The 23,289-nt window shown below is 34.5% G+C and overlaps 1 protein-coding gene across 9 annotated transcripts in view; it reads left to right on the top strand.

Moving 5' to 3' along the window:
- kiaa1109 (KIAA1109 ortholog) overlaps positions 1-23,289 on the top strand; it is a 388,609-nt gene that overhangs the window by 101,524 nt on the left and 263,796 nt on the right. For all 9 annotated transcript variants that reach the window (XM_039751238.1, XM_039751239.1, XM_039751244.1 and 6 more), the window contains exons 9-16: positions 4,535-4,728; positions 11,094-11,173; positions 11,271-11,418; positions 12,030-12,186; positions 12,518-12,596; positions 13,115-13,206; positions 18,913-19,030; positions 22,499-22,654. In XM_039751238.1, the coding sequence (XP_039607172.1) occupies positions 4,535-4,728; positions 11,094-11,173; positions 11,271-11,418; positions 12,030-12,186; positions 12,518-12,596; positions 13,115-13,206; positions 18,913-19,030; positions 22,499-22,654 (1,024 nt within the window). The remainder of the gene's footprint in view (positions 1-4,534; positions 4,729-11,093; positions 11,174-11,270; positions 11,419-12,029; positions 12,187-12,517; positions 12,597-13,114; positions 13,207-18,912; positions 19,031-22,498; positions 22,655-23,289) is intronic.

Genomic DNA, 23,289 nt, shown 5'->3' with positions numbered 1-23,289 from the left:
AGGAAACCGTGGTGCCACAGTCACACAGGAGGACTGCCCTGTAGGGTCCCAGAGGAGGTATAGCCTCAGCAATGCTCTCTCCCCTGGGTGGTTTCATTCCACTGCCGTCCCGACCAGGTAATGGCCATGGCCACGGCCACCCGTCACAACATTTTAGAAGCTACCTCAGGTGAGTAATGAGTTGTTAAGGGATATTGCTTGGTTTTTTGGGACCCTCTCCTCGAATTATGTTGCATAAACATACAGCTCAATAAAGTAACCTTTTTTTTCCAAGATACGGTTAGATTGTGATTTCGAAATTGTGGTTTTGATTTGAAGCTCTTTTGTGTTGACAGAGTTTTCATCATAATGGTAAAATTATTGTTGGATATAAATTGTAAAGAGTCTGGTTATGATTAAATCTTATAGCTTATAGCTTGAAAAACAAGTCACAACCATTCGAAAAGTCTTTCCACTGTTTTTATTTTCAGAGTTTGGGAAAAATTAACTCTGTGTTTTTCAATGAAATTGGCATCTTCTGGTTAGCCACTTTAAATATATAATGGTTTATCTTAAATTCTCCTTTCCAGAAGAACCCTGGAGTAGTTGTTTGGTAATGGATAGGCATTGGATATCTTTGGATTTTTTTTAGCTGACATTAAATTTCCAAAGCTATCATTTCTTTCGATGGATGATAAGTGAAGTTGAGTTACTAGTTAATCCTACATAATTTATTACACTTATTAGTTGGCGTAATGATAATCAAAATAATAATGTAATAATGCAGAAGCAATAAATGTACAATAATTCTGAAAAATTATGAGGCCTACTTTGCATTGTTGCTACTTGTATTTGCAAAAGAAGCTGGGGACACTGATGAAACCAATGTTGGGAATTGGACCTGTTAATCGCAATCTTGAGTAATGAATAGAGGTACATTCTTCATTGGTTTGTAGAAAACATGGTGTACACTGATCCCTTGCTATATCGCGCTTCGACTTTCGGCACTTCATTCCATCGCGGATTTTATATGTATGCATATCTAAATATATATCACAAATTTTTTGATGGTTCGAGGATTTCTGCGGAGAATGGGTCTTTTAATTTATTGTACACTAGCAAAATACCCGCGCTTCGCAGCGGCGAAGTACTGCCCTAAGAGTTTTATTAAGAAGAAAATTAAACCTTTTTAAACTGAGGGAAAATATACCAATAATTATTTGTTAAGGATCTCTTTGTACACCACATTTTGAGTTCGGCCCTCCGGTTGTAATATGACCAAGCTGTGTGCTGAGCTTACTCTTGAGCATGCAACTTACAGTTGGCCATGTGAAATGCAATCTTGTCTCAAATCTCATAGCTTGGATTGCTGATATAATAATCGGTTTGAGTTTCATGGTTTGTTTTAATTACGACAGTATTTGTAGGACTTGTGTTGAAGAGACATTCAGCATATGTCAAGCGTTGTAAGTATACAACTAGATTCATCTATAACTTCACATCCAGCTTTTGAGAGTTTAAACATTCATAAACATCAAAATGTCCACTACTGAAATCGTCACCTGTGAATCTAAGATATTTAAGAGGCATTGGCGGTTGTCCAAAGGTGTAAAATATTTCGCCATTTCGGTACACTTGAAAGCGATAACTGAACAATTCAGTGGCAGCCATCAACTCACATGCAGATGCATAGGTGAAGGGCTTAAGCATTTCACTCTTATAGTGCTCCTGTGTAGTATAATTATCTCCTGTACCGTCATCAGTCCACACCTTGAACCTGTCCCAGTCATTCAATACATAAGACACAATGTTCCTCCGGATATCAAGAGTGAGCCTGATATGGCCGTGCAATATGTACCAAAGAGAATGGAAAAGGTAGGTGCCATCTCCGGGCATGGAAACCACTCGGTAAGTGACAGTTGTTTGATCGATGGTGATCACCTCGATAGACATGTTAATGCCGGTACGGTTAGAATGATAAAGGAAATGGGTATCTGAACAATGTACAGTAAGTCTAAAATACCTACACAATAACTATAATCGTAATAAATGAACAATAAAACAGTGGAGAAGCCATGGATTAAATAAAAAGGCTGTAGTTATCAGCAGGGAGACGTGAATCCCGTGGCGAAGGAAGGAAGGGAATGTAGAGACTGGAGCGACGGATGGCCTTATATAGGAAGGCAGCCAACAACGTGGGAGGCGTTGGGATGGGGGATCCAACGCCGCCTCACACGGTGACCGAGCTACAGACTCTGGATGTATATATGTACGTAAGTAGGATTCAGTTAGCGTTGGGAACCTGTGTACCAAATTTCTTGAAGATGGGCCCATAAGTAACAAAGACTGCTGAAAAGTTCAATATGGCGGCCGACAGTGGCATCATACTACCGAAATAAGTACCAAATTTCAGCCTTCTACCTACACGGAAAGTTGGAGAATTAGTGACATTAGAAACTTCAATATGGCGGCCGACAGTGGCATAATACCACTGAAATAAGTACGTACATTGGTTTTGGTTAGCGCAGGGAAGCCACCTACCAAATTTCATGAAGATGGGGCCATAAATAAGAAAGTTCAACATGGCGAACGTTGTCAACCGTTATGACCGTTACGTGTAGAATTTCGAAATGAAACCTGCTTAACTTTTGTAAGTAAGATGTAAGGAATGAGCCTGCCAAATTTCAGGCTTCTACCTACACGGGAAGTTGGAGAATTAGTGACGTTGGAAAGTTTAATATGGCGGCTGACAGTGGTGTCATACCACCGAAATAAATATGTACATTGGTTTCGGTTAGCGCAGGGAAGCCGCCTACCAAATTTCGTGAAGATGGGGCCATGAATAAGAAAGTTCAACATGGCGGATGTTGTTGACCGTTATGACCGTTACGTGTAGAATTTCGAAATGAAACTTGCTTAACTTTTGTAAGTAAGCTGTAAGGAATAAGCCTGCCAAATTTCAGCCTTCTACCTACACGGGAAGTTGGAGAATTAGTGATGAGTCAGTCAGTCAGTCAGTCAGTGAGGGCTTTGCCTTTTATTAGTATAGATGCTTCCCTAGTTGGTTTGCCCAGTTGATTTCATACAAGGGATTGGCGGATGGCTGTGAAGCTACCCAATCAGAGCACATATTATGTATTAAATAAAAGTCCTCAATGATGTATATGTTTCCCGCACAGTGCTTCACATACTTAAAAGCCTGAACAGCACGTATTGATTTTTGATTGTTTGCTTTTCTCTCTCTATCTCTCTCTATGACATTCTCTGCTCCTGATGGAGTGGGTATGAGCAGAGGGGCTGTTTGCACACTGGCCTAGAGGATACGGATGCTCCTCTGAAAAATGCTGAAAGACTACCTTGACATTGCTCCCTTCCTTGCGTCTCTTGTATCGCGGTGCTTCGCATACTTAAACGTCCTAACAGCATGTATTGATTTTTGATTGTTTGCTTTTCTCTCTCTGTCTCTGTCTCTCTCTCTCTCTCTGACATTCTCTGCATCTGACACACATTCCTTTGAAGAGGAAGATATGTTTGCATTCTTTTAATTGTGAGACGGAACCGTCATCTCTGTCTTGTCATGGAGCACAGTTTAAACTTTTGAAACAGAGACAAGTGTTTGTTTGCAGTGTTTTAAAGTCACTGTCTCTACAACCTCCTGTGTTTCTGTGCAAATCTGTGACCCAAGCTTGACAATATAAAAATAACAACATAAACATATGGTTTTTTCTTTGCGGATTTTCGCCTTTCGTTGGGGGTTCTGGAACGCAACCCCCGCGATCGAGAAGGGATCACTGTAATACTTTTGAAAATTGTACATTGCTTGCACCTGTTTTAAGTAAGATCAATTGTAATATATCCAGAACAAGACCTCGCTAGGACATATGTTGTTGAATTTTCCTATGTTTAAATGGGATTGGGGAAATGCTTATTTGTCAGGTAGTTTTGAATTTACAATTACTGAAAAATCCTTTAAAAATGTTAGTCAGTGTAACAGTTGATGGGGTGACACTCTGCCATAAAATGTCCTCTGTAATATCTTACAATACATTGCTCACTCAGCTGGAAGAAACCTGTTCCACCCTCCATAACTCGGAGAGAAAAGGATGTCTGATTTTACTTAACACTAGAAAAAGTAAGATTCTATACAAGGAATGTTCCAAAATTTTGTTTAAAGTTAGCACAAACTCATTAATGTGGTACTAAAATTAATAAGCAGGGCATCTGTTAATCTGATGTATGTGTCAGCATATATGAGGTACTACTGTATATTAATACTTTTGTTCACATAGCATTCGGTTGGTTAGGGGAGGGGTGATGACACCAGTTTGGTTTTATTTGATATAACACATAAATGTATAGGAAGTAGTATTAATTGAACCTTAATTGTACTGCATCTCATTCATTGTTATATGATTTATGTAATTAATTAAAATATGTTGAATCTGCGGCAAGTTACAGGCTTCAAGACATAATTTCATAATATATAATTAATAATTATGTTTCCATTCCAGTTATTATATAAATGATTGTATTAATATATTTCTTATTTTTCTAGGGTCGTCTTGCCTTTGGAAATTACTATCTTCCACAAACTCTGTGTGTCAACTTTGATGATGCTTTTCTGACATACACCACAAAACCTCCTTCTAGTCATCTTGACCAGTTTATGCATATTTTGAAGGGATCTTTGGAAAATGTACGCGTGATGCTTGTCCCAAGCCCAAAATATGTGGGACTTCAGACTGATGAGTAAGGGGATTTACTGTGCTGTTTCCATTATAGCCAAGTATAATTTTATTCATGTCATATTCCCTTTGGAATTGAAAACTGCCTTTTTGAGCTTTAATGCTCAATATAGCCTCATGTATTGTAGAGGTGAGAGCAGTAAGAGTCCAGAATTAGTTTAATCCTGTTTTACAATGTTTACTTTATTGAAAACATTTTTATAGATCTGTCCAATTGAAGGTAAAGTCTAATGAACTAAGATTTCATGTAGATGACATAATGCCCTGAATGGCATTATATCCAGTAAAGTCAAGACTTTTTCTATACTGAATCCTTTTAGTATGACCTTAGTGTTTCCACGCAAACCAGGTCATTTGAAACTGCAACCCAAGGAACGCGAGGTGGTTAATTGATTCTTTCTTGTTTTCAGTTGTTTATGTTTGGTGATTAACTCTTTTTCTGTGTGAAGTCCACAGTGAGTTATTTTGTATTGGTGATGTTTTATACCAAGTTATTACCTTACCCACACCTCATGATATTATTAGTATTCTCAGTTTCTGATATACTGTATTAAGTAAAAGTTTGTAACATGGTTATTACTACATTAAATTATGTAGTTTTGGATATAGCATTTGCCTAGAGATGAGGCAGTAGGATTGAATGGTTTCAATATCAGAAGTAATTACACAGGCGCTTCAAGCACTTTTTGAGGTGTATTTTGTTCTTCATGCTTTTTACATTAACTTAACAAAAATGGAACAGCAGGACATGCACCTTCACCTCTGGCAGATTTGTAACCAGAAGTTAAAATTCCTTTGTCTGTCCCAAACACAAAAGAACAAAACAAAATAAAGAAAAATGGAAACTGCAGTCATTCCTTATAGGGGAAAAAAGCTAATAGTGTGGTCGTGTCTCAGATACCACTGTATTGTAATTATGCATTTCCATCCAGTCTTAAATCAAATTACCACTTTTTAAAAAAGTACATTGATTTGATTAATATTTACACAGATTTTCTCCATAGAATCTGGTTCTCTTTCGCACTCCAAAAAAACTTTAGTTTAATTGACATTTTTAAGTTTGCCCAATGGAACCTAGTGAAGGCATATGCGGGAACATCCACTGCAATAATCTGCTATCTATCCCATTTAGGGTTTATTTCAGCTTTGCATCTGAAATTGCCTGGGATAGGATCTAAAGTTCTACAGCCTCAAACTGAAAAACTAGACCAGGAAATAAGGCAAAATGTAATCAGACTAATTAAGAAAAAAAGTGTACTTCAGTATTTTTTCAATCTGCAGTGCTAAGCCAAAGACTCTGTTAAAGTATCTGGTGTTTTGAATTTTTTTATTTATTCAAATCCATTTTGAAAGTAGTATGAATAAAACAAACACCGCAATTGTGACACTGCTATTCCTGTTATGAAGGTATGAAATCCTGTTGTTGAGTCCTGTCTTTGCATTTCATTTCGGGGACATTGCTTTTTGCTAATTGCAAAGAGCTTTGTGAAATTGCCAGTTCAATAATTAGTGCACAACTAAATGATTTCTACTGCTGTTTTCTCCCTGGCTGAAAAATACCTTTAGATTTGTTGACTGGCTTTTAATCAAGCAGCAAGACATTGGCCCAAAATATAATGTCAGTGTAATCACTGAATTCACTGTTTGAGAGAGCTGATAGTATTAGACTTATCCTATCAATCTCCTAATTTAAGTCAATATCAGCAAATAATTTACTGACTGAAAAAGAGAGTAAAACTGTGTGTGTAGGAGCTGTCATAGAAGGGAATAGGTTTTCCCTAGGGTGCCTTACAGATGGTTTGATATTTCACAGAAATGGAAAGGGCAGGACACCTTAGAAGCAAAATACAGAGGTCCTTGTTCAAAATGCTCACTAGAGGGGGTAAATCACTGTCAAAACACAAGCTAGTAATGAAAAGGGCCTCATAAAATCCTATAAATAAAAAAAAAAATCAAAAAAATGCTCTAAACAAACATAAGCTCAGTGAAGCACAAAAATGAAAAGTAATTGTCTGATAAGGAATCCAAGGAAAACAAATCACAAATTCAAAGAATGGTCAAACAGAGCACAAAAATCCAGAAAAACGTCAAAACTCAATAATAAACACAAGTGCATTTAGATGAAACACAGGTCCAAGGGCAGTCCCTTGCAGGTAACCCTGCCTCTTGGGGAACCACCCAAAAAACTTGAGGCACATAACAAAGACATATGGAATAATGCAGATAAATAACAAAAGCAACAGTAGCATAAAAAGACTCAAAAATAAACATTAAAAAGTGCTTGAAGAAACACACTTCTACTATCCTGATTACAATTTCGGGCTGTGCCTTGGTGACTGCCTCAAAACCTGTTACACAAAGGAAGTTTACTAAATCTGCATCTGTGTAACAATGGACCACTATACATACCTTTCCCACTGAATTTATGTTGATAATATGGTATTGCTGTTACACAGTATATTTTTTATTGTTGAAAATATTTCAACATTTTTGACTCATTTTGCTTAATTCAAAGGAGGTTAGTTAGTTTGAACTGCAGTTCTCTACATTATAATGTCTTCAGTTAGACAGAGATTTAATATCGCAACCAGAAGATGAAACGTTGTCAACAGGTAATCCAAAAATCCACTCTATCTTTCATGAAATCAAGAATTGCTAATCAATTTTAATTGAGGAACTAAAGCAAAGATTCTTTTAACTAGGAAAGGCTAAGAAGATCACATACCATCAAACAGAGTTTTATTTTTACTTACAGGTGCTGGTCATAAAATTAGAATATCATGACAAAGTTGATTTATTTCAGTAATTCCATTCAAAAAGTGAAACTTGTATATTAGATTCATTCATTACACACAGACTGATGTATTTCAAATGTTTATTTCTTTTAATTTTGATGATTATAACTGACAACTGAGTAAATGTGACCGATTCAGAGTTTGGATTCACATTTTGGCAGTGTCATTTGGTTATTGTAGAATTCCTGGCTTTTGATACCTGCTTGCATTTTGGTTTCTGATTCTGTCTCATTTCCTGGTGTTAAACCTGTTCTAAAATTCTAGATCTTTTTTATCAGAACAGTAAGACATACAGTACTATTACTTAATAGATCTTGTTAGATACCACCTCAGCTACCTGGAGATGATGAAACTGATGCATACATAGCCTGGTGATTTCAGTCACTTAAAGCTGCAGCAGGGGGTGCATTATCTCCATGGCAAAAAGGTGAAATGATTGCAATCGAGTGGAAGGACAAGAATAAAGTTAGCACCCTAAGCATTGTTCACAATGTAGCAACTGTCATTGTTAGTGTCAGGGGGAATGTGGAAGTCACTAGCCCTGCACTATGGTAACCTACAATAATACAATGGGTGTGTCGATTGTGCAGATTAGGCACTGATATTCTACCCTCTCAACAGAAAAAATATAACAACGTGCATAAAGAATCATGTTTCTACTGTCCTGGTTTTGATGCTAGGTTGTGAATTGGTGACTTATTTCAAAATGTATCAAATGAAGGATGTGTACCATTCTGCATCTGTTCAGCTGTGGATCATGGAAATACCTTTTCTTTTGTAGTTTTGTTTTAGTTTTGGTATTTGCATGTTTCTGTTACATGTAATATTATTTCTTATTGAAAAAAAGAAATAATTGTTTTGGCTTATTTTTCCAAGGGTAAATATGGTAAGAACGTTGATATATTTCTTGTTTGAGGCATTTTCTGATTGGCTCTGCTTTTTTTTTAATTTAAATTATTCTTCCTTTTTCCCTTGAAGAACTAAACTTAAAAGAGGCAAGACTTTCAATCCTAACCACTTACTGAAGTGTGCTGCTAGTTATGGTTACCATCTAAGGCCCTATCCACACTATTATGTTTTCATTGAAAAACACAGACATTAGTCTCCATTAGTGCTGATCAGTAAAATTTGGCAAAGCATTTTTCATAGCAAATATGTCATTAACCTTGTTTGCCAAACATTTTCTTCGAAATTCTGAGAAGTTTCCTGCTGTAGCCATGATGATTTATAGCTTCTTAAAGATCTGTTCACCTCAGACACTATGAAGAATATACTTTGCCATTGCCTTCTGGAGATATGCCCCTTAAATGCTGGTATATTGAGTCCATATGTCATTCCCCTCATATCAGTTTCAAGCCCATTTAGTTAAACTTTCAGATGGACTCGGGAGCTTTGATGTCTGTGTATTGCACATTTCAGAAACTTATGACTTATCAAGAACTTTCAGATCCGGACCCAGAGCAAGTCACTACTGCAAAATGAGTATGTATATTATTTTGTATACAGAGTATGTAAAAAGTTTAATGTAAAATAAGAAAATCACAATGTCATCACATTTTAATTTAATAAAACACATAAACTATGTACCAAATATTAGTTTTATTTTAGGCAGCATAGTACAAATCACCATTAGGTATATTTTGTGCGCTGTCTTGCTGCTACAAATACAGAATCCCATTATTAATTTTATAAATGGACAGTTAAGCCATGAGATTCTACATGTTGGCCCTTCAGAAGTTCTTTAGACTATTCACTTTGTGCTTTAATGTTATATATATTACTACTGTGTACTGTGCTATAACTACAGTACAGTATTTCATTATAGTCAGTACAGTACCACAGTAAGCCTTGTGGAGAAGTTGGATAATTGCATCCTCCACTCCAATCTTTGTCCTATATTCAGTCTCATTCCCTTTATCAAAACACCCTATAAATGCAAAATCATCTGAAAATTTCTGCAAGTGATATGATCTGGTGTTTATATTTATAGTCTGAGAAGTACAGAATGAAGAGAAAAGAAGACAGGACTGTTCCTTGTGGTTCTCCATTACTACTCACATCCGTAACAGAAACACAGTCCTTGTGTCTGTGAGTTTGTGATGCAGGCTATTTCTGAGTATTGATTTTTGTGATGGTTGATAAATAATCATCAAAGTGTAGTTTTTTGGCCACATTTCGTCTCTTAATTTTGGTGAATTTTCAAGTTTTTATCTTATGACAGTTTGTCTTCAGTTCCTCAAGCAACCAGAAATTCTCATTTTCGCTCTTCTGACTTTCACCTTTGCTCTTTCCTCTCAATTTTTGTTTTTTTTTTCTTAGTATTTTGGCTGTGGTGATTTAATACAGTTTTGGATAGTGATGCATTGCAGTTCTAACCTGGCAACGATTATGGTTAAGCACTTTGGTTTAGAAAAACAAATTTCCAATGTTCAGAAAAGTTTACTTTGTAGGTTTCAGTTTTGCCTACTTGTTTTTTCTAAAAAACACATCTTCTGGTTAACTACATTTAACATCAGAGCAGTGCTCTCTAACACTTTTTTTGGGTTCATTTCACTTTTTCTATTGCTTGCATAGCAGTAGCAGAGCTCCTGTAAAATTTGCAACAAAATGAAAATGAATTAAACTGAGTCTAATCAATAGGTAAGTCACAGCCATGGATTAACCTTCGCTCCAGCTTCAACTGGGGATAATATTACTGCTCAGCTTAACTTGCAGCATCCTAGTATTTATGTTTTTCAATTTTAACAAACCCAAAGCATCAGTTGCTGCCCTCTAGAGTTAAACTCAGTAGCTCGGAAATTAGAACTTAGAAAGTTGTTGCAATTTAATTTTTTGTGTTTTTATTTATAAATTTTTGGGTACTTCACTGGTTTTGGATTTTTTTTTTATTTTTCTGGATTTTACAGTACTGGATTTTTGTCTTTTAATAATTATTCTATTTTTGGTTGTTTTTATGTGTGGTGAAGAATTTCAACAGAAGAGTAATTAGTGTTTATCTGTTTGTTTCCTTGGTTCTCCTATATTTTTGCTAATTAAGATAATTAAAAAATTAATTTGTAAATTCATTTTTTGTGTTTTAATTGAGAAAGTTTAAGGGGTGGTTGTTTCTTGTGGATATAGTGTTAGTCTGTTTTAGCTGTGAGTAGTCTTTTGAGGGCAGTAATGGCACCTAGTAACCTGTTTAGGGAAAATTAAAATATTTAGGAAATAAAATACTGGACTAATTGTTTGAATACTTCACACCCCAGTTAGTAGAAATCTATAGCTAATAAATCGTTGCAGACTGGTTTTACTCTGTGCTATAATGTTTGCTGTTACTTGCTTTTAATATCAACTGCAACATGAAAAGTTATGAGGTTACCCTGTTATAATATACTGTCATATAAAAAATAAAAAGCTAAATGATACCACACATTTAATTCCTAGAATAATAGAAGCAGATTAATAAATTGTTAAAATATCATATCAAATACTATAAACTATTACATGCACACAGAGTTTTGACTTTTATTTAAACTGTTATCTCTTACACAAATGATGACTTCTTATGTGTATATCATCCTGTTGTTTTTAGGCCACCAAGATTAATGGGGGAAGGCTTTGTAGTAATGCAGTCCAATGATGTGGATATCTATTATTACTGTGATGAGCCAGGCAAGTACTCTACTTGTAATATTATAAAATAATTGTTGCTTCTCTTTTAACTTCATACTCAAAAGTACACTGTCTGTTTTGTTTACTTTTGATGTAGGTCTAGTTCCAGAGGAAATGGAAAATGGAGAAATGGAAACATGCAGTGAAGACACAAAGCTTCAAGATTTGCCACCATGCTGGGGTTTGGATATTGTTTGTGGAAAGGGGACAGATTTTAATTATGGACCTTGGGCAGATAGACAAAGGTTCTTATTGCCTTTCATTAATAAATATACCACATATATGGGTCTTAAATTTTTTTGCAGACTGCCCTTTGGCATTCACTCCATACTTGAATCCATTGTCCCGACAAGGGATACAGAGAAGATGTCTATAATGAAAAGTAAATGGTATAGAACTATCAATAGGTGGTTGATCTAGGCTTGAAGTCTTTACCTCATTACTTATTATTCCAAGTGGGGGAATTTGGAATATCCTAAAGTGGATCTGATATTAAGAGTCCGTGGTATAGCGTCATGCTTAAGAATCTTCAACCACATACCTGGACACAAGAAGTCTCCAACTAGATAAGACTGGAAATGCATTCCTATGTGTCAATACATGAACTCTGTCACATAATATGCTCAAAACAAGAGAAACTTGATTGATTAAAGTAAGGAAAAAAAGAACTGTGCATGATGTGATAGAAATTTAGGATTTAGATATCTTGAAGTGGAATAGAGTGTAAATATAGCAATTAATTAGAATTTATCTTTTTTTTACGTCTTCTGTTTTGATGTTCCTTTAATGTGGCTTTTTAAAAACATTTATTCCACAGATAAATGTATCTTTGAACTTTTATATTTAAATCTTGCAGAGATTCTTTGTGGAAGTTTTTCTTTCCTGCTGACTTTCAACCAATGAACGTTACAGATATTGCAATGCCAGGAAAGCCTAGACAAATTCTTGCATTTGAGCTAAGGATGAACATCATTGCAGATGCCACAATTGATTTACTCTTCACTAAAAATCGGGTATAGTATCTCTCTTTTTTTCCATTTCTTGTGTTATTCCATTTCCATTGTCCTTGAGTCATGTGGGATGAATGACTTTGAACACAAACAGGATGATTTACTTCTCTCTTTTAGACTAATGCACTGCTTATTTTATTATGATGGTCAAATCATGATTGTTTAAGATCTTGTATATTAGATTTAGATATTGCCAAGGATCTAAGTAGTTTTGGTTTACTATCAATTATAATTTTATTGTTTGCGTCTTCATTAATAATCCTAACAATATGGACAACTTTTTTTTTTATATAAGCAGTGGCTAATATTTTTGTTTTTCCTCACGTTATTTTAGGAAACGAATGCTGTACATGTTAATGTAGGAGCTGGTTCATATTTAGAAGTTAATATTCCTATGACAGTGGGGGAACATGGTAAGGCGGTGAATTTAATACCTAAAAAAAAAATTATAGTTTAGGTAGTATGGTTCAGTAGTCAAGGCAAGGTGCCATTATGCATAAAAGCACCAGCTAAAAAAAAGGATTTGGTACTTTTAAGTTATACAACATAAAGTTGTTCAGTAAATTCCTTAAACACAACACCTTATCACCTAATAGTTTTCAGTTTATTCCTACAAGTTTATTTATTCTTGTAAAATTTGATATTATTCATTAAAATCACCTATTTTAATTTCCATGATTTCCTGCTTGATTCTCCACACAAAACCTTGGATTTTTATTTTTTTTTTTTAATTATAGTTTTCCCAAGACTTGGGGTGAAAATATATTTTTTATAAAATATATAAGTGATGGAAATAAGTTATTATATATTTTTTGAGATTGTCAGTGCTTGTTAAGGTTAGAGCAATGTTAATTAAGCACTGAAATTTAAATTATTAAAGAAAGCATTAGTTTGGCAGTAATATTTTTGGTTGCCTTTTATTCTTCTACAGGTTACTCACCTGCAATTAAAGGTCAACTTTTGCATGTAGATACTACAAGCAGTATGCAGTATCGAACCTTGTTGGAGGCAGAAATGTTGGCTGTAAGTCTCTGCAAAGTTTGGTCTTATAATTGCTGTAATTCTAATAATTTATTTCAACAAATTGTATTAAGTACAAACTTTAAGGTTAATTTTAAACTTTATTAGACAAAATCAGCAGTTGATTAGTTTAATTGGTTTAGCAATGCCAGATTGTCAACATTACGCAGTGACATTTTTAATTTAGAAAAAATGTGCATTTATGATAGTTATTGACTTAAGGATGTAACATGATAAAAAAATGCTTAGCTAGTAACCAGTTGTACCTTCATTTTTCAAGCTACAAAACCATGAAATAATTACTCATCTATGTATTTTTAAAACTTTTTTGTATTTTGATCATTACGTCAGAGTGCATCATATTTATCTTCTTAAAAATAAGAACACTGAGAACTTATTGTAGCTAAACCTTGCACTTTATTCAGTTCACACCTATTTATAGGGCCAGCTGCTAGTAGTGGATGCCAGATTTCAGTTACAGCATTTTCATGCAGAATTGGCAAGCAGTTAATGTTTAAAGGTTTCCCATGATGTTCCACTTTAAAATAGCTAAATTGTATGTTAAAATAGTGGCGGTAACAGATTCCAGTGATTTTAAATAAGTCTATGTAAGTGTGTTAGAAAATTGACAGATCATGAGGATTGAACAATCCCAGTTAAATAATCAGGAGTTTTAAGGATTTTAACTTATTATAAGGTTGGTCAGTTTATAATAAAGATTTTTTTAGGTTTAGCTCTTGGATGTCCAAATAGTACCAGGTTCACAATCGTCATGTAATTCTGACTTTCATTAGATGAAGATGTCGGACATGAAGTAAGCTCAGGTGCATTGTATATCTTTGTGATGCACTTAAGCTTTGATGTTATTAGTTTTTATTTATCAATACATTTACTTGTCCTTGTCAAAGACACACCCTGTAAGGTTGTAAACAAACTCACCTTTTACTGATATGAAACATATATTGTAATTAAATTGATCAATAGTGATATTTCTTTTTTGCCTGAGGGGTTTACATGTAGAATCTGCCATGAGCTAGCTTAAGCAGGGATGTAAAAAAACAGTGGTTACTATCATAAAGTGTGATTCACATATTCATAATGACTGAATTCCCCTCTGTGTTTTTTTTGTATTATTTTTTTAATAAAAAACTTCAGCTAAATTAAGAGTGAAGCTTGCTTCTTATGTAAAACTTTTCTAAGAAACCGTAGAATGTTTGTATTATTTACATTGCTCTTACTTTTGCTTTGCTGTTTTCTCTTTAATTCTTTCTTTTCTGTAGAGTTTTCTCTATAGAATTGTGTGCAGATGCTGATGAATAGCGATGAGCAGTACAGACACAGGGGCAAACAGCATTGAACACTTAAAGAGGGAAATTGCTACACTGGAATGTTTATCTTCCTACTCATTAACAAATATTTCTTACAATTATCAGAAAACTGAGTATGTCACTGATGTAATTGCTTTGTATTTACATTCAGATTTGTTATCATTTAGGTACAGTTAAGGTAGGAAAGACTAGGAAGGGCTGAATTAAAAAGAAAATGTTAACTGAAACTTAAAAACTTTAAGCTTTGTCAAAAATGCAAATATTTCAGAATTTTTTAGAGATTAAAAAAGTACAACACCGGGTGCACCCATTACTAAACTTGCCAACCACTTTTATAATATACAGACAACCAAAATAATTGGAGCAGTTTTAGTCCAGATATAAAACCATCTTGAATTCTTAATTTCTTTAATTGCTCTATAACATCTTAATTGACCAAAATAATCAAATAGATAGGATTCATCTTGTAACATATTTTCTACTTCCTGGCAATAACCATTCTTGTGCAGCAAAATATAATACAATCACTGGGATATGTGTGAAACAGACAAATAAAAAATTGGATTGGTCTGGAATTACATTTTTTGTATTCTTTCTGCAAACCAGTTTAACAACCACAGTTTTCTTCCCAAACATATTAACTCAATTGAGAAGGGTCTGGTTCACCAAAGTCCACACTTAAGTAAAAACATTTATGCAGTGATTAAGGTCAAACATTATAGACATTAGTGACTGAATACTAAAATATTTTAACACTCTTTTAAATGTTGTGGAGTCCTAGATCACAGAAGACTCTTTTACTATTGTCAGTACAGTTTGTTGCAAATATTTCAGTCACAGTTATTCCCTAGCATTGACATGAACCTGACATCTGTCCAACTTGTTTGATTTTGTCTTAAGCCATGGAGGAGGGTTTTAGGGTTTGTGCAAGAGTGGGCAACCAGTAAGTACTCTCCCAAGAAGTATAATGCATAAATTGCAGTGACATGGAATGAGGAACTATGGTGTTTTTGACCTTACAAAGAGATGAAAGGCTTGCGTGTCTGATATGTATTGTTTTATGTATCATGACTAAAGAAACAGAAGGACATAGATTGCAAATGAACTCCCTACACCTGTAAATTCTTCACATTTACCACCTCCATCATGAAGCACATTACAGTAATCCCTTCTCGATCGCGGGGGTTGCATTCCAGAACCCCCCGCGATAGGTGAAAATCCGCGAAGTAAAAAACCATATGTTTGTATGGTTATTTTTATATATTTTAAGCCCTTATAAACTCTCCCACACATTATTAGAGCCCTCTAGACATGAAATAACACCCTTTAGTCAAAAGTTTAAACTGTGCTCCATGACAAGACAGAGATGACAGTTCTTTCTCACAATTAAAAAAATGCAAACATATCTTATCTTCAAAGGAGCGCCGTCAGCAGCAGAGAATGTCAGTGAGAGAGAGAGCGCGTGACAGAAAAGCAAACAATCAAAAAATCAATACGTGTTGTTGAGCTTTTAAGTATGCGCACCGCGATAAAGCAGCTGCAAAGAAGAGAGCAATGTGAAAGTAGTCTTTCAGCATTTTTTAGAGTAGCATCCGTATCTTCTAGGCAAACAGCCTCTGTGCAAACAGCCCCTCTGCTCACACCACCTCCATCCGGCGCAGAGAAAGTCAGAGAGAGTGAGAAAGAACGAGAAAAGCAAACAATCAAGCACCGCTCGGGAAGCACATTGTATATCATTGAGGAGTTTTATTTAATACGTAATACATGCTCTGATTGGGTAGCTTCACAGCCATCCGCCAATAGCATCACTTGTATGAAATCAACTGGGCAAACAAACTGAGGAAGCATGTACTTTAAAGTAAAAGACCCATTGTCCGCAGAAATCCGCGAACCAGCGAAAAACCCGTGATATATATTTAGATATGCTTACATTTAAAATCCGCGCTGGAGTGAAGCCACGAAAGTCGAAGCGCGATATAGCGAGGGATCACTGTATTGACTTTCAGATAAAGGGACAAACTATACTTTGAAAATGTGAAACTGTGTTGGAAAGTGTTCATGCAGTCATTTAATTTCATAATCCCGGACAATTTTTTTTTTATTTTTTTTATTTATTTTTATTAATTTTATTACAATCCATACAAAGCAATCAAGATTTTACAAAAAGAAAAATTGAGTTAAGAACAGATCGATTCCCACCCCTGAGAGAGAGAGCAAGCCAAATAACGTTAAATTTAAGGCTTGTAAACATACCTAATTTAAAAAAAAAAATTCTCTGTGCTTTATGAACTTATTTTAAAATATTACTGATTAGATCCTGCCATGTTTTGAAAAAGGTCTGTACAGATCCTCTAACTGAGTATTTGATTTTTCCATTTTCAAATAATATAACACATCGGTTTCCCACTGACTTAAAAGAGGAGAGTTTGGGTTCTTCCAGTTTATCAGAATGAGTCTGCGTGCCAACAGTGTAGTGAATGCAATCACGATTTGTTTGTCTTTCTCCACTTTAAACCCATCTGGAAGAACCCCAAACACAGCTGTTAATGGGTTAGGAGGGATTGTGAGTCCAAGGCTGTCTGAGAGGTAATTAAAAATTTTTGTCCAGAATAATGTTAATTTGGTGCAGGCCCAGAACATGTGACCTGTTGAGGCTGGGACTTGGTTGCAACGTTCGCAGGTTGGATCATGTCCTGGAAACATTTTGAGAGTTTTAGTCGAGACAGATGTGCTCGATATATAATTTTGAGTTGTATAATTGTATGCTTTGTGCATATGGAGCTTGAGTGAATTCTCTGCATTGCTACTTTCCACTCCTTTTCTGATATATTAATTGAGAGATCTTTTTCCCAGTGTACTCTTGGATCTTTGAAAGGGAGGGATTGTAAAAGGATTTTATATATTGTAGAGATGGAGTCTAACTCCTTGAAATTGAGCAATAATTTTTCCAGCATGGTTGAGGGTGCAAGATGAGGAAAATCTGGAAGGTTCTGTTTAACAAAGTTCCTGATTTGAAGATAGTGAAAGAAATGTGTAGCTGGAATGTTAAATTTGGAATGGAATTTTCATAGGATGCAAAGACGTCTATATAAAGATCTCTAAGCAAGTTAATTCCAAATTTTTTCCAGATATTAAAAACTGCATATGTTTGTGAAGGTTGAAAGAGGTGGTTCTCTTGTAGAGGTGCCACAGATAGAAGCTTCACTGTCTTAAAATGCTTTCTACATTGGTTCCAGATTCTAAGTGAGTGGAGCACAATTGGGTTATTAGTGTATTGCCAATAACGTGTGTTTATTGGAGCACAGAGCAAGGAATACAAAGAAGTACTGCAAGATTTTACTTCTATTGCGGTCCAAGCCTGTGTATGTTCTTCTATTTGTGTCCAGGTTCTTATCGCCTGTATATTTGCTGCCCAGTAATAAAACTGGAAGTTAGGTAGAGCCATGCCACCTTCTGCCTTTTGTCTTTGTAGGGTCGCTCTTTTGATGCGTGGATGTTTTGAATTCCAAATAAATGAGGTTATTGTTGAATCTAATTGCTTAAAGAATGATTTATTAATGTATATTGGGATGTTTTGAAATAAAAAAGGAGCTTAGGAAGAATATTCATCTTAACAGTGTTAATTCTTCCAGCTAGTGTGAGATGAAGGGTTGACCATCTATGCAAGTCTTGTTTAATTTTTTCCATGCAGACTGCGAAATTTTGTTGATAAAGAGCTTTATGTTTACTTGTGATGTTTACCCTGAGGTATTTAAACTGTTCTGCAATGATAAAAGGTAGGGTGTCTAATCTAATATTATATGCTTGAGAATTCACTGGAAAGAGTACACTTTTATTCAGATTAATTCTGAGACCAGAGATCTTTTGAAATTCTGTGAGTGCTGCTAAGACTGCAGGCACAGAATTTTCTGGGTCCGATATATACAGTACCATATCATCTGCATATAAGGAGATTTTCTGTTCCAGTCCTTCTCTGATAATCCCCTTTATCTGATCAGTATTTCGACAATGTATTGCCAGTGGTTCAATGGCAATCGCAAACAGCAGTGGTGACAAGGGGCATCCTTGTCTAGTGCCACGTTCTAGTTTAAAGTAGTCTGAGCAAATGTTGTTGATGAATCCTGGACAATTTTAGTAGTGTAATCTGACATACTCGGGCAACGATATCGGCAACAGCAGTTGTCAGGTTTGAATTTCCCTCCAACTAGAAGTCATGAAATGTGACTTTGGCTTTAGCTATAAAATTGGTTGTGCCTCCTGCAAAGCACTTTCTTTTAAATTAGTTTAATGATTTGTTGAAGCTGATAGACTTATTTACAACGTATTTACAATTTTATGTCAAGTTTTTATTAACAAATGTATTTTCATTTTGTATTCACAGTTTCATGTCAATGCTAGTTATCCTAGAATCTGGAACATGCCGCAAGCATGGCAGTGTGAAATAGAAGTTTACAAAGCTACATATCACTTTATCTATGCTCAGAAAAACTTTTTCACTGGTAAGAAGTAAATATTTTTATTTTCTGCAATTTTGCTGTAGTGCTTGTTTGCAAATAAACCAGATAGAAATATTAACTTTTGCACATTAAGATTTAAATTGTAATATTTTTCTGAAAAGATGAAAATTTGCCTTTTTCCATATTACTTTTTGTCTTGTTATAAATCATGTTACTTGTCTCATTAACGAGATATATCCTGTTTTAATTAAGTTTTAATCTAGTGTAGGGCTTTTCTTCTCGACTTTTGTGAATTTCCCCTTGAGATTAATCTCTCACTCTCTCTCTAAACCTATGAGTTCTCACCTGTAGTTATAGCTAGACATTATAGCTCTATGTGGACTCACATTATAGAAAACAACAATGCAGAAAATGTTTTCTTTCAATTCATAAGGCAAAAAAGGAATAGCGGGAAATAACATTAAACGACAAACATAGGGAGTATTTTCTAATAGTTATTAGAGTTTCATGGAATTTAAAATCAAGGCAGGCATCCATTTCCCTGTGCAGAACAATATTTGCATTTGGATGAAACTCAAAGGAAAAAAAGAAAACAATTTTGTAAGTGTTATTCGTTTTTTTGGTTTGTTAGCTTGGTCTTGCACAAGGATGTTGCGTAAAAATGCTAGCACATTTAAAACTGATGCAGATACTTATAAATGCTACAAATTTAAATGCAAATAATTTTCCACTAAGGTAGCCACACACTACTTGTACAAGAATGGGAAAGTAATAAAACTGATCATTACAATAAAACATTCTTGTCTGCAAAATTCAAAATAAAGCATCATCTGTGATACAGTGTTCAAATAAACTTCTTTCTCTTGTCCCACTAACATAAACATAACTTTTTGCGTAAATATTGTCTCAACAAGAGAATGAATTGCAAACTGCCTATGGTTAAATTGAATGTAAACAAGACTGTGAAAATAATGAAGTAATTTTTACAACATATAATAAATAGATATGTTCAATGTAGAACAGGGGTCTCCAACTCAGATCCTGGATGGCTGACATGGCTGCAGGTTTTCAGTTTAAGCATTTTCTTAATTAATAATCAGTTTTTGCTGCTGATTAACATTTGCCTTAACATTTGCTATATGATCAAAAATTAAGATGCTATCAATGATCTTTTCAAAAGATATCTTACAAAAAATATGATTGTGTATATGAAACATTCTAGTAGTAGTTGTTTAAGGAGGTTTTATCCTGTGTAAAAGAATATATTTATATTAAAAACAGAAATAAAGTTCAGTCTGATATTGTGTTTTAAATGACACAAATTATGAACATTTTTATTGAGCTTTATTACATCAGCTATAATACGCCTTTAATGAATGATGTGCATGATTTGGCATGGTAATTAATTTCAAAACTGGCTTAAGTAAATTTGAAACATTTCAGGTAACCTTATTATTGCATTTGTGTCTAACTAACAACTATTTAAGCGTAGTAGGGTTGAGGATTTTAATATATTACGTGAGTACAATGTCTTTTCATATATGAGGAATTTTGACTGTATTTTGAAAATCTTTTCTGTCTCCTAATAATCACAGTAGTTAAAGCCAGAAAGTGGTTACTATTGAAAGTCAGTTTATCACAACCATATGAAATTAGCAATGTCTATCTGTTTGGTCATGGATTCACACCTTGATTTAGTATGCCACACATGCTAGGAATAAAGAAGCTTCTGTTGTCACACTCTACATACCTATTTAACGAGAATATTCTGCAGACATAATATACAGTAAGCCCATTAGTTACATAGCCTATCTCAAAACTTTCATTAATTGTAATTACAGTATGTCTCTCCTTGGAAAATGATACTATTTTTTCTATGCATCTGTCTTCAGGACTATGAAATCCTTTCCTTGAGTAGCAGGCAGTGGAAAACTGACTCCGTATCAACAAGTACAAGATCTGATATATATTTAGATGGTGTTAGGAAACCAGAGCCTCTGAAAAAGAATTATTCAGTATATTTGCAAAATCAACAATGATGACACCTGTTTGAAATTGAATTGTGAAGTGTTCATTTTTATTGTGCCAAACTTTTATGTTATTACATATTATTCCTTCTATTTGAATGCAAATAATATCATTACTAATATCATTACCATTATATTAAAGTGCACTGTATTTGTTCAAGGAGAACACATTTCACCTTGCCAATATGAAGTTAGAAGTGGTATTCACTTTTCACTGACTATATTTAAATATAGTTCCACTGTACCTACTATGTAATTACCTGTATAAGTACAGTGTAACTATGAGTTATTACTCTGTACTTACTGTGTAATACCAAGTAACGTTATAGTTAATTACTCAGTTGTCATTGTTATTCCACAGTTTATATAATTATAATGTAACAATTTATCACTGATCCAAAATCAAGTGTACTTAAATAGTTAGATTGTATCTGTACTTTCAAAATGTAGTAAAAACATCAGGGTATGTTACTACAGCTATGTAACAGATTTTCCAATGTCTGGGCAATTTTAATGGAGAATTGCAGTGATAACTGCATAGGTTTTCGATGATATTTCAAGATCTTTTTTAAATAGTGAAAACACCTTTGCAAAATGGTTACTGCTTTTTCCCAAAATCTAGAGGGGCACCTTCTGGACATGTTTTGCTTAAACAAGCATTTGTCAAATTCTTGTAGTTGTGTTACACTATTTATTGTTGAATTTTTTTGGGCTATTATTATACCCATCACTAACATAATACTGCCAAACTTGCATCATTCAATCAAGGTACACAGAGCTGCAGAGCTGTTCCAAGCATTACTGGGCACAAGGCAGGAAACGGCCCATGAAGGGGAGCCATCCCATTGCAAGGCCCACAGACAAACATACCAGCAGTCACGCTCACACACATATGGCCGCGTAACCCAATCCACATGTCCCTCGGATGTGGCAGTAAAATCAATGAAGGAGACATGGGTAGAACATACAAATTTTACACACATATCTCCAGACAGAATTCCATCTCAGGATAATGGATCTGTGAGGCAAAAGCGTTAACCATTTTGTAAAGGTGTTTTCACCATTTAAAACAGATCTTGAAATATCATCGAAACCCTATTCAGTTATCACTGCAATTCTACATTAAAATTGCCCAGACAATGGAAAATCTATTACATAGTTGTAGTTACATACCCTGATGTTTTTATAACATTTTCAAAGTACAGATACATCGCAATTATGTAAGTACACTTACTTTTTGGATTAGTGATAAATTGTTACATTGTAATTATATAAACTGTGGAATAACAATGACAACTGAGTAATTAAGTTTAGCGTTACTTTGTATTAAACAGTAAGTACGGAGTAATAACTCATAGTTACACTGTACTTATACAGATGATTACATACTAGTTACAGTGTAATTATGGACACTTAATGTAAAGTGTTATTTTTTTATGATTGTTATTTTAATATTATTTTTGTTTTTATTCTTATATTAAAGATTTGATACAAGACTGGGCAAGTGACAGTGCACCTGATATTTACTCTTTTGTTCCATATTCTTGGAAGTTTAAAGTGATGTTCCGACAGTTTGAAATGATTTGGGCGGCAAATCAACACAATTGGATAGATTGTTCTACAAAACAACAAGAAAATGGTAAAAATGCCAAAAATAAGGCTCACTAGCATATAACTTTTTGGCTGATCTTACTCTTTGTTTTTTAGACAATTTCAGGCTAATCAAAGGTGATATAATTTAATATGTGCATTGTCATATTTTATTTCTTGTAAATGCAACTAAATTTGAGTGAGATATTGAATATTTTATGGTGATACCATTTTAAAATGCTTTACGTTTCATTGTAAATGTTTTCCTAAAAACTAGTTTTGTGTAAGGCTTAAGCTCAAGTGAATTATCTTTTAGGGTCAGGTTGTAGTATCTGCAATTAAATCATTCACTCCACATTAAAGATGATGTACTGTATGTAACATGCTGCATGGACAGTGGTTGCTCATAGAGGTGAATAAGTAAACGCTTTTATGAATTTAAACTGTAGTGATTGCGATTTATAAATATTTTGTATTCAATATGTTTATAGTCATTTATTCTTTTGGAGATGAAAAAACAAAATCCAGTTCTAGAGATGGCCTTACATGTCCACTTCCATCAAAGTATTACAGAGGTGAAACCATATGTTTCAACCAAATGCTTTGCCATCACTTTGGGGAGGCTTGTTTATGTCACATCTGTCCATAGCCGTTTGTTTCAGAACTTTACCTTTAAGCATATTC

Source organism: Polypterus senegalus, chromosome 4 (assembly GCF_016835505.1).
Source record: "Polypterus senegalus isolate Bchr_013 chromosome 4, ASM1683550v1, whole genome shotgun sequence".
Taxonomy (NCBI): domain Eukaryota; kingdom Metazoa; phylum Chordata; class Cladistia; order Polypteriformes; family Polypteridae; genus Polypterus; species Polypterus senegalus.
The sequence above is the reverse complement of the archived record's forward strand: the minus strand, read 5'-3'. Positions and strand labels throughout refer to the sequence as shown.